Source organism: Ictalurus punctatus, chromosome 19 (assembly GCF_001660625.3).
Source record: "Ictalurus punctatus breed USDA103 chromosome 19, Coco_2.0, whole genome shotgun sequence".
In the NCBI taxonomy this organism is placed as follows: domain Eukaryota; kingdom Metazoa; phylum Chordata; class Actinopteri; order Siluriformes; family Ictaluridae; genus Ictalurus; species Ictalurus punctatus.
In genome coordinates this window covers 636521-649529 of record NC_030434.2, presented here as the reverse complement: position 1 = coordinate 649529, position 13009 = coordinate 636521, and the positions used below count along the sequence as shown (strand labels likewise).

At 38.0% G+C, this 13009-nt stretch overlaps 1 protein-coding gene across 1 annotated transcript in view; it reads right to left on the bottom strand.

The window, feature by feature from the left end:
• The window catches only part of LOC108279545 (gastrula zinc finger protein XlCGF26.1), a 29616-nt gene extending 25402 nt beyond the window's left edge, over nucleotides 1-4214 (bottom strand). The window contains exons 1-2 of the mRNA XM_053688354.1: nucleotides 4075-4214; nucleotides 3896-3984 (exon numbers count right to left, since the gene is read on the bottom strand). Of these exons, the coding sequence (XP_053544329.1) occupies nucleotides 3896-3958 (63 nt within the window). The 5' untranslated portion in view covers nucleotides 3959-3984; nucleotides 4075-4214. The remainder of the gene's footprint in view (nucleotides 1-3895; nucleotides 3985-4074) is intronic.
• Nucleotides 4215-13009: the final 8795 nt, after the last annotated feature.

The following is a 13009-nucleotide window of genomic DNA, read 5'->3' as shown; positions in this document are numbered from 1 at the left end:
GCCTGGGCATCACTGGAACAGTTCTGAGCTGGGTGGAATCCTATCTCTCTGACAGATCCTTCAAGGTATCATGGAGGGGAGGTATTTCTGAAAGTCAGCAACTCACAACTGGCGTTCCACAGGGGTCAGTTCTGGGTCCACTCTTCTTTTCTATCTACACCACATCTCTAGGGCAGGTGATTGAGTCTCATGGCTTCTCATATCATTGCTATGCTGATGACACCCAGCTCCATTTGTCCTTCCAGCCTGACGATCCATCAGTCTCTGCGCGCATCTCTGCTTGCCTTTCGGACATCTCGGTCAGGATTAAACTTATCTTAAAACCATCTTAAAACTTATCTTATCTTAAAACCATCTTAAACTTAACCTGGCAAAATCTGAGCTTCTCGTCATCCCAGCCTGTCCCTCAATCAACCACAAACTCACTGTACAGCTCGGCTCACTCACACTCATGCCAACCAGGACGGCCAGGAACCTTGGGGTGATTCTTGATAATGGCTTGACCTTTGCAGACCATATCTCAGCAACTGCAAGGTCCTGTAGGTTCATCCTTTACAACATCAAGAAAATCCGACCCTACATCACCAAACAGGCTACACAGATTCTAGTCCAGGCTCTTGTTATCTCTAAACTGGACTACTGCAACTCAATGCTTTCAGGCCTCCCAGCCAGCTCATCAAACCCCTTGAGATGATTCAGAATGCTGCAGCGCGCCTCGTCTTCAACCAGTCCAAGAGAACCCATGTCACACCCCTCTTCATCTCCCTCCACTGGCTTCCTGTAGCTGCCCGCATCAAGTTCAAGGCCTTCATGCTCACCTACAAGACCTCATCAGGAACAGCACCCTCCTACCTCAACTCTCTCCTGAAGGCCCACGTTCCCTCTCGCAATCTGCGATCGATTAGCGACCGACGTTTAGCAGTTCCAACTCAGCGTGGCGCAAGGTCCCTTTCCAAAACCTTCACACTAACTGTTCCTCAGTGGTGGAATGCACTTCCAATATCAATCCGGACAGCAGAATCTCTCACCATCTTCAAAAAACAACTAAAGACCCACCTCTTCAAATGAACACCTAACCAACTCATTTATTAAAAAATAAAATAAAATAAAAAATGCACTTACACCTCTACTCTGCACTTTGCTTCTTCTGGAATTCAATTAATAGATCTCGTATGGTAGCACTTCTTGTATTGTTCTCTGCTTGATATCGCTTTGCTTGTATCTTTCTCATTTGTAAGTCGCTTTGGATAAAAGCGTCTGCCAAGTGAAAATGTAAATGATTTACTGAGGTTATGTTATAGTAAATTACGGAGTCTTTAATCACTGTTTTTCTGTGAAGGATTTTCCTCGTAGGATGTTAAGTAGAACAATGTCTTTAAACATCCACTTTTCTCTTTGCTCTTGCAGTGAACCTTTAATTTATCTAATTTATTTATTTAACCTTTACTTAACTTTAAATAAGATCTGTTGGAAGTGCCTGTAGAGTAGTAAGAGTGATGTTTTAACTTCTACAGTCAGGACTAACTGGAGTATTTGTGTTTTGTTTAAATTACTGCCTACTTCTGTTCAAAAACAGAAAAATCCTTCATTTCTTGCCGGTCTTAATTAAAAATACTTGGGACCACATTGATGTCTTAGTTCTTTTATGGATTAGTTTTTGGTTTGCAAGTTTTATATATATTTGCTAATTAGTGTAACAGTACTCTTAATAATTTTAACCTTGAATTCCTCTCGTTGTTTAAAGCATTATTAAAATTACAATTTAAAAGTAAAAGAAACATTTTTGTCAGCTGCACAATATGTAGCTTATATTTCATAAAGTCTGAGCTTCCAGCTAGTGTGATAGTATGATGCTTTCATAGAAACTTCCGAATGAAATTAGTGGTTATTTGTAATTTTTACAGTGAAACATGTGAATGGTTCACAATATCCAACATATTTAATGTAATTTTTCCTACAATTAAACACTGGTTTCCTGTGCCCTTTGGGGAAACAATTTTATAATTAGAGTTTTTGTCTGTAATTAGTACAACAAACCTTTAAATTAGACAGTAATGAGCTGTTCATAACTGTATTTTACAGCATAAACCTTTAAATTAGACAGTTTTGAACTGTGAAAAACATAGTAGACAAAGTGCAATCCCGTACAACTTAAAACGTTGATACCTTATTTTTTACGGTAAAGTTCTGGCAACCACAGCTGCCGGTTTTTTACCATAATTTTTTTTTACAGTGTAGGACAAAAAAAATTTACTCTACAAAGATAAACCTGTGGATTAATCTCCAAGTGAGATGGAGATAAAAAAAAAAAGAAAAAGGTGCATATGTAAGATCCAGAGCTACATGAATGGAAAAGGGAGAAAAGAACAGTTCATATTTCATCAAGCTGGAAAAAAGGAGACAAGAAAGAAAATGATTTGTAGCTTAATAGTAAATCAGGAAGAAAACTCTCATCATAGAGTAATTACTAAAGAGTCGTTTCAGTTCTAGTCTAATTTATATTCTTCTTTGCAAACGGCTGAAGATTATTTAGATTTTTTTCAAAGAAGTGAAGAAGGATATTCCAACAATTGACAGTATTTTTAAAGATATATGTGAAGCGGATATTACGTTAGTAGTAATAACAAAAACTTTGTTAAACTGTTTGATTTATGACCCTTCCATGTCCCCCTGAATGGCAGTTCTGTAGGGTCGTGTGATTTACGACCTTTGGATCTTAACGTGTGCGCGCGCTACTGGCCATTGTCTGTGTGTGTGTGACGTAATGGAGATTCACGGTTTTGTTGACCAGAAAATGCTTAGCATGTGTCTGCTAATGAATGTGCTGTGAACCCTACTTTTTACCGTTTTAATCCACACACAATGAGGTGAATATGGATGATGTAAGAAAAGTGTATCGAATGGTTAGCTATGATGCGTGTGTATTAACGCGGTCGGTCCATTTTGTGTAACTATGCTGTTAGAAAATACATGATGATTGAATGAGGTAGATGTATTAGAATCGTGGACATAAATGAACAGAATGTTATTCGTGAAATAATTGAAAGATTTGTTTATTATATTGTTGAGAAAACACTGATGTGTATCAAATTTCTACAGCCCCTCGATGTTATGATACCGTTGTTCTCTTTTACTGAAATAAAACCAAGAACACTTAAACCATCCGTGTTATTCTTTGTGGAGACTATGTCCATGTCCAAAGAAATTAAAAATATTTATTATACATTCTAAATACGGGTTTTTAGGAGGTAAAGACATTTTAAAATAATTATGCGTTGTTTAAACTATAAACAAGTTTTTTTGGAAAATGGATCACAGGCGAGGATAATGATACTTATACACTGCACAGAACTATCTACATATGTGGACTCATCTGAAAATAATAACTAGATTATTCCCCAAGCCAGAAACCTGTTTCATTTTAGACAAGATTAAACTCATAACAAACCCCTACAAATTATCTCTTAATTTAATTTATTTCTTTTCTACTTTTGTTTTGAATTATGCAAATGTGATTGTGTCCTCAGTCTGTTATATAAAAGAGTTCATGAATAAGTTGACAATTTTGTTGTAAACGCTGAATACAATAAATAAAAACACGTCTTCACATCGTTCTTAATGAAACTAGTTAGAGAGTTTTTTGAGGACGTGGCCACGACGTTTCTGGACCGTTAGCCAAGATTATATATAAAAATAAACGTCACCAAGACGCGGTCAAGTAACAACGCTGTCAAGAGTAATATCACACTGACGATCAGAGACTAACTGGTGACGTCATCAGAACGCGCGGTGTTTTCTGCTTGTTGTATATAGTGTTGTAATCGTTACTTAATTATAAACAAGTTCTCAGAGTTTAAAAAGGAAAAGAGAAATCAGACACATGACTAAACTTTACCTCTGAGCCAGTAGCAGCAGGAGTCTGTGGAGATTTTCTTAAAGAGCGCCGTCTGGTTTTCATTATAAGAGGTGTAAAGAATCAGGACACTGGAAGAAAAATACAGAGATTCATGACTCCAGAATCTCCGCTAACCTGTGAACCGAGTAGCTCAGGTGGTCAGTTTCAGATGAACTCACCTTTAGTGGAATTACACAGAATATCAGAGCTTCTAAGCCCGTGTAGAGAAAGAAGCTCCGTGAACAAGCGTGAGAGAGGTTCTTTCGTCGTTTTCTATTGTTTTATGGCGGTTGGCAAACCAGTTTAAGGCGCATTACCGCCACCTCCTGGGATGGAGTGTAACGTTCAGCTGGAGAAAAAAAAATTAAACCACCTACATCCTATTAATCAAACCCGTGTCCCGCAAGTATTTAAAGATAATGCAGTATACTCTTACCTCTCTCAATGTACATTGAAATATATTTTCTAATGTTATTGTATATATTCCGAGATCACTTAATTTTCCCACAAATTGAATTATTTTTATATTGTATGCCTCACACTGCAGTATCACATGCTCAACTGTTTTAGCCATCTCACAATGCATCGATCTGACTCACTTTTTCCTATAGTGTTTTATTAATTTAATATGTAAAATTAAAATGTAATAATTTAAGAGAGTATGTGTTGGCTCGAATTTAGCCTATTACCCAAAAACTTTTAAAATTCAACTTAGAAGCCAATACTCACATCTACCTCTGAGACCAGTTGGAGATAGAAAAAATACACCAGCCGTGAGTGAGAAGAAGCAAGGGTCCAGCTTTATTGTTTCATTCCACCACACGAGATCCACACCGATGAGAATTCTCAGAAGTGATCCCCCATACCCTGAGCTTAAGCTCCAGTATTTATACTGTATTTACACACTAGATAACCCATAGGTTTCCAGAAAAGGCCTATTTCACTTACCCATAGAATTGAAACCAGGGGTTTTACTTTACACATAAAATCAGAACCCAGGCATTTCCAACAACCCAGGAAACAAAAACCCAGGGTTTCTAGTTACCTAGGTTTTCAAAAACCAGGGTTCTCTTTTACCTAGGTTTTCAAAAACCAGGGTTCTCTTTTACCTAGGTTTTCAAAAACCAAGATTCCCATTTCCCTAGGTTAAAAAAATGACGTAAGCAAGACGACTAAACAACCGGGAGGGACCTTGGTCTTATCGTTATCTCGGGGGGGCAGCCACCCTTATAACTGGCTTTCTTCATGGTTCTCTAAAAATTAAGGCTTTCCTTGCGAGACGAGAATCTTCACCATCTGAATCATGAGTAAGTTATATTTTCCTTTTTTTCCTGTATTTCTCGTTTATAATTTATTTTCATATTTGCACTATATTTCTTAGTTTATATATATTTATACTACTTGAAAAGCGGTTTACTGTACTTCCAACTTCTTAATATCATTACAGTTCTACTGTCCTGCATATCCTACAATTCTGTTTTTCATAGAGTTTCTCTATTACTATAAGATTCTATTAAAGTTATTCATGTGTGTGTATGAGAAAGAGAGAGTGTGTGCGTATGTTGTGTCTACTTGCCCGCCCTTGACTGTACGAGCATGTGTGTGTGTGTGTGTGTGTGTGTGTGTGTGTGTTAGCACTCCTCAGCTCGTACACTTCTTTCGACTATTTCGACTAATAACCCATAAAGATCTTTAAAGTGTTTTACCAATTTATCCACTTCTGACTAAAACCGCTTCTGTATGTCTAGGTGCCGGTGCCCGTCGTCAGTCCCTTCTCTCACCGTTACTGGACCTGGATCTGGATCTGGACCTCCCTTATGTTTATTTTATGACATTTTTTATCCACAACATTTCCCCCTCTGAGGCTATGAAGCCTCATACAATACCTTAATTAAGCATGGAGGAACTGATTCTGCCGCACCCCATGGCCGTCCCCCGCTAGCTGTCGGAGGATTACTCTAACAAGGCCATAATCCCTGCGCCCGTCGTCCCCGTAATCCAATGGGTCCCTTACATTAACCACTTCTACGCAACACTGATCCGAACAGGAGCTGAGGAGGTTTTGTAGACCTGGTGGGAGACGTGCTAGTGTTGTGCGCCCTGGGGTCTCATAGTAGATTGGCAGCTGGAGAATGGGCCTTAGGACCCCCCTACATCCACTTTGCGCCGGATATGTGTAGATGTACCTAGCCATAACTCTTAACCCTTAACTTACTTCTCCTTTTAACTATGTGTATATATATATATATATCTCATTTCGAATTTAACTACCTTGATTATACGTTTGTTTGCCTACATCGATTATAAGTGTGATTAACCGAGTTCCCCTAATCATTCATTACTACTACTATTGCCGTACGTATGAGTACACTACAGTAACTAACTACTTGATCTACACGTCCCTATCTTTCTCAACTAGGCCTGTCAGCCCACAGTTTTGTATTTGTCGGGACCTGCAGATTCTTGCTTCCCCTCAAAAACCAAACCCCAGTCTTTCGCAGTCAGGGGTGGGCGAAAAAACCTCTTATGAGGAAAAATTCCCACCCGGCCAGCACTATGTGCTCGGCAGCACCATTATACTTTTCTGTGCCTGATTGCGTCACATCACAAACATTTTATAACATTTTATAACAATACTTGACAGTCTGTTGTATGCAGTATCTGTATCTCTCTGTATGCTGGTTGTCTTCAGCTCAAGCACTTTACGTACTGTAGAGAGCCACCCTTTGGGGAGAGGTTAGGCTAGCACGTACACCCAGGGTATGGATCTTCACATCTTCTCATCCTGTCTGCCACAGAGCAGACCCCCCGTTGACGCTTCGTACCGGACCTTCACGTGTTCCCCACCATCTCGTCATTGGAGGATTGAGCATCCTCCAGGGGTTGCATGTTCTAGTCCGCTGCTGCCCTGTAGTCAGCCTTCTCTCGCGGCTCCGGGACTCCCACCTCCGGGTGAACACCTCTGAACACCTCCGAACACCTCCCCCCGTTGAGGCGGTGATGCCTCACACATAACACTGATAACACTGCACTTAGCTGTGTTCCTGTGAATAGATAGCTCCATACATAATAGTTAGTGGTCTTATATATGTTTTTCGATTCATCTGCAATTACTCCAGCGGCCGTCCATCATAAGGAACAGACACAGACATGGGTCGACCCGTAAGCATTTCATGCGGTGTTAGATACATATTGCTGTTAGTCTGCATGTGATAGGTCATTAGTGCAAGAGGTAGAGCATCTACTGAAATACGTTTAGTATCAGCACAAATTGTATCCAACACACATCAGGGTATGCCAGACCTATCCCTGGTCAAGGAAAAAAAATAATAAATAATCTTGAGCACACTTCAGGTGACCCTCCATCTTTGCCTGCAAGTACAGAGATCATTCCTCTACCTTCCCCCTCTGAGGCTAAGATCATGGGCAGCTGTAATACATACAGCAAGAAGTGCAGTCAGAATTCAATTAAACTATTTGTTCGATAAGTGCCGTTCCAATTGTTTCCTAGAACCTCATTGCATTCAAACAACTCCAAACAGACGACACAATCCATGGGCCTAAACGTCAGTATTTATATTATTTTTTATTTATTTATTATTATATATATATATTTTTTTAACAATTCTACCCTTAACCAGGTTGCATTCTTTAGTGATAGACTTCTATTCAGCCAATTGGGCAGAACAGGGTGTTCATAATGTTTGTGAAATTTCAGACCCAAAACTTTTAAGCTCAACGAAATACAAATTTCGGCTGGGCAATCGTGAGTGTTCTCAGTGACTGGCTCCACAGAATTAATGACACCACTACAACACTTACAGTTGGTGAGTTAGGCACACTAACAGGTTTAAGAATTTTAGTTCGGGTGGCACATCGATTAACCCCATATCCCCATATCATGTTCTTTCAAAATAGAAATGACCTGGTGTGATAAACGTAAGATCGATGTGTGAGAGAGCAATTTTCCCAATGATCTGCACTAAGAGAGCATCTCCAGCCTGGCAATCCTTGTGCCACCAAATCCATTGTTTTCAATACATAAATTTCAGCCCTGTAAGCGCCCCATTCTCCTGAGCCGGGACCCCCCCCAGCAGCACCCAACCCCTTCAGTCACATGTAAGACACAGTCTTTGTTATTGTTTGCTAGCCATAGTTCAGGTGCAAAGCATAAGTTCATTCAATGTCAGGCTTGTCCAAAGAACACCCGGATCTCAGGATGTTGTCCTTTAGTGAGCAATCAGTGATCCACTGCAGACCATACTTGATAACGTCCAGGAACATTTGTTGTGCTTTTATGGGGCGGAGGATGACCCCAATCATGTCCTGACGGCCTTGGGAGCGTGCAAGGGAGTCTATGACCACAGAGGAGTACACCACAGGGGAGCCCACAGCCCCGCGAAGGAGACGCTTCCAGGTGTACTACCTATCTAGGAATTGTTAAGAGGAATAATGGCCTTGAGCTCTCACATGCAGTCATTTGGAAAAAGCGCGGATCCATAATAATATCATGTGGAATGGAATTACAGTTATAGGTTACAATTGGGACATCTTATATATATATATATATATATATATATATATATATATATATATATATATATATATATATATATATATATATACATATATATATATATATATATATATATACATATACATATACATATACATATATATATATATACACACATATATATATATATATATATATATATATATATATATATATATATATATATATATATATATATATATATATATATATTCTATATACATCATACTATAAATAATGGTTACTGGGTGGGTTGGTTGTATCGCAAAACTTATCGCTTTTGTTATCACAGCTTGCTGTAATAATGCTAGACTAAGTGGGCATGTCCTTTCAAGATATTGTTTACAGGGCAATAGTACTTGGAAACTGGAGACAGACAACTGGGAACACACATCTGCAAAACCCATCATTAAATGTTCAATTTATGCATCAGATCTAGTCCTTAAAACAGTGAATATTTATCTTGATTTATTATACCCTGATTTTAATAAAGCAGGAAGCTATTAAAAACAATTCGATATGAGGAGTTCAGTTTTTAACGTGTTAAGACTTGTGATGTTTACAGATCACTCAAGTTCGATAAAAACACATCACAAGGCCCTGATTGTGTGGAGTCTGTATTTCTAAACTATTATTTCATCTCTTTCAATTTATCATTTTAATCTTTCATTAGACAATGGGGTTATACCAGAAATTTGGAAATCAGTTTTCTTATTTATTTATTACATTAAATCGGGGACATCCAACTATATTAGATCATTACAATCCAATAACACGGCCTCCTCGCCTATGTCCCTTGTAGAAAGCTTTTTCAGTAAACCGTTCACATGTTATCAGTCTGCAAGAAGTCTAAGGTCATACAAACATATCAGCACAACTGTTGTTTTGAAAGTCTTAAAACAATGTCACGGTACCCTCTGCACTTCCCTGTCTGTTGATTTAGAAGAGGCTCTCAACACAGTGAATCAGGAAATATTGCTGCAGGGATTAAATAATGTTGGTCTATCGAATCATTTAAAAAATTTACTAAAGTAATCTCCACTGCTCTAATCAAACGAATAACACCTCTCTTAAAGGGGTTTTCCACTCTCATGTATAGTTATCCCTGTAAAATAGTTCTAGTCCATTTATTTTTAAAAGTACAAACCCAATTGACAAGGATACATTCTTATCCCTTCCTGTTTTTCATTTACCAGAAAGATATTGAGAAAGGAAAACAAAATTCCTTTAGTCTGAAAATTTGTGGTGCACACTACCCGAACATATTAATATTCCATCTGTGCTAACGAGTGATAATCCCAATAAGATAGAACTAAAATAGAGTAAATGAGGTTGAGATCTAGATATGCATTTACAGTCCTCTAGCCACTTTTATCCCACTAATTTACATTCAAAACAACCTAGTGAATTTGGTTCTATGTGTACAGCACTAGTCTGTAGTCTAAATGGTATACATGCATGTACATGCATTTTGTTTCTTATTAATTTATAACTGTATCAACATACTGTACTCAAAATATCACTCAGATCCTTCATACATGACATTTAAATGTTGCTCACTTTCGAGGAATGTGAATATGTATTTAACTTAGTCTAATAAAATTTATCATCTTGGCTGAATGCACAATTGTAAGAAGGATAAGATTCGCCCTATAATTTTATCCATTTCATTTAAACTGTATTTGACCATATTGAGGTAGTGTTAAATCTACTCATATCACAAACCACATTTCCCATCCTTCACTGCGGTCCACAAACATGGCTGGCTGCCATGAACTGCAATTCCCAGATCACACACACCTGCATCCAGTTCACAGCTCTCAGTTTTTATCAGTTCTCAGCTGCTATATAACGTACTATCAATTCAATTCACTTCACAGGTTCTCGAGTTTGTGACCACTGCTTTGTATTATTTAAATATTGTAACTCGTATACTTTGTATGACATATCCATAGCACACCGTATAGCACATATGTATATATATACACACCCACACATATATATTTGCGTAACTACTCTATTCTATTTACCAATCTACGGTTCAGGAAAAAAACACTTCAAACTACACTATTGTAAAGGGACCGTAATTAAACTACCTCCCAAACTCATATCAGCACAACATGTCGGCAAAAGTAAGTAATCAAATCATCACCTTATTCTAATGTTACTGATTCAGATATCACTTCTGTAACAGGCGTACAACACATTATACAGAATTTAAAAAATGTGCAGACTACTACTGCCATCTGATCTTACTAATTACTTATCATTGGACATATACACAGCATTTAAAGAGAAAATATGCAGAAATTATTCAGAGAATAGAATTCGCCAGAAGAATTCGCACTTACACTGCTTAAGATATTGTATAGACACGTACCCATATAGGAATCACCGATACAAATTAATTATGGTTACTCCAGTTCTTGTTAGCGAGTCAGTTCATGAAGGTAGACTGCTCTCTAAAACCAAATGTTTAGGCTCAACATTATCTCAACAGGGAGGATGTGACCTAGCCTGATACGGACCACATTGTGATCAGCCTGAGACTGTTACCTCGGGTCGGTTTTACTTTTCAGGGTTTTTTTATTAATATCACTCAAAACGAACAGGTTCACATGTCAGCTGATCAATTTTATCATTAGTCAGGCAAAGATAAAGATGTCTGTGCAGAAGAAACTAAGTGGCACAATACACACCACATAAACTATTATTAAAGTTCTCTTCGGACTGTTAACATCAAGACATTCTGATTGATTTTAATTTTTACAGGAATATATCCACGTATATATATATATATTGAATCACTTCGATTTTAATGTAGAGCGTAAGATAAAGGATTGGAAAAAAGGGGTAAAAACAGAAATCTCTCGCACGCGCTCTCTCCCTCTCTCGCGCGCTCGGTGGTTTAGATAACCGTCACCATGGAACTCAAAACACTTTCATTCAGTTTCCAAACAGGGAAACACATGGAATTCAAATTAAAATGAAAAGAATGATTTGGAGCTCCGGCGCGCATGATTCTGACCAGCCGTGCACCCCATCTAAACATGGAACTGTGTACAATCTGCGCAACACGGTCTCAATCCAGTCTGGTGTCATGCCAGGAGACTGAGGAGCCGGGCCGGACGGAGACCCTCCCTCCTAACTTGGAACACGCACAGTAACACCATAATACTAAACAAACAACAAACACACATAAAACTCTTTTAGGCGAACCACACAGACAGTTTTGCAAAACACCCATCATTTTTGAGTTATGACAACTTTAAATTAATTTCAACCAATGAAGCGCATTGAGTTGGAGAAATCACCTTTTCCTCTACAGTCAAAAGGTCTTCCATTAAAACTCATTTAATAATCTGTATAATAACCACAAGTTTTTAACTTAATTACTCATAGAAATAATGTTGTTCCAACTAGTTTTTCCACACTATTTAAAAGGAATTTAAGTGTTATGTACTTATTTACCATAATTGTGAACACAATTTTTTAAAATATAATTTACTAACTTCAAGTTGTATAACAATAGTTACTAAAATGCTACAAATATAAATGAAATGAAATATAAATATAAATGGAATATAAATGAAAGGTCCAAATGGACTTTCTCCTTCACATTTGGAGCGTCGGACTCATTCTGGGGCCTGAAAATGCACTCTTTTTTTCTGCCTTCAGTCTTCCTTTTTCCCTGGATCACACAATCTGGGAATATGTTTTTATATATTACAGGTCTAGTAATTCTTCTTTACACAATGGGCAGTCGAACAGATGTCTAAAATATGTGCCATTGGCGTGCATGCTCCCCAAAATTTTTAACACACTTATACAGCAGTTATTGATACCAAATTAATTATAACACACACAGTCTCGCCGACTCACCGAAAGTATGTACCGGATTCGAAACATTCAAAGTCCGCAAGATATCTCACAATGCTCCGCATTACCCAGCTCACTCTGAAGAACACACACACAACGACTTGTCTTACCTTTTTCCCTTTTGTTTTTTTTTTGTTTTTTTTGTTTGTTTTTTTCCTTGTCCTTCCACACAGAAGCACAGATAAGAACGGACAGGAACACACACACATACACCCCCCCTTTCTATCAACAACGCAGGCAAGCTCACATACACACATTGTATTCCACATTATTACACTTATTTTACTACATGAAGTTTTCAAAGTATAAAGCACCTCCAAACCAGCTCCGTATGCATGAAGCTTACAGTCATACAAATTAAATCCAACTTTCTCCAAAGGAAAAAATTTTCTTTTCTCTAAATCTTATCCAACTTATCCAATACTTTAGGTATGGAGCTCATGTTCAGAGCACTAATAAATACATTTTCCCTGTCTCCAAAACTCACACGCTCTCACACCACACTCATATTATACATATTATAAGCACATATATTTTAAGCACACACATTTGTTAGTACATATTCCATTCATACACCGGGCATGCTGTATTGCACGACCCGGACCTGGGCCCAGGATTTATTCCCCTCTCTATCCAGCCCTGGAATCTAATCTATCTATCTTTTATCTAATCCTTTTCCA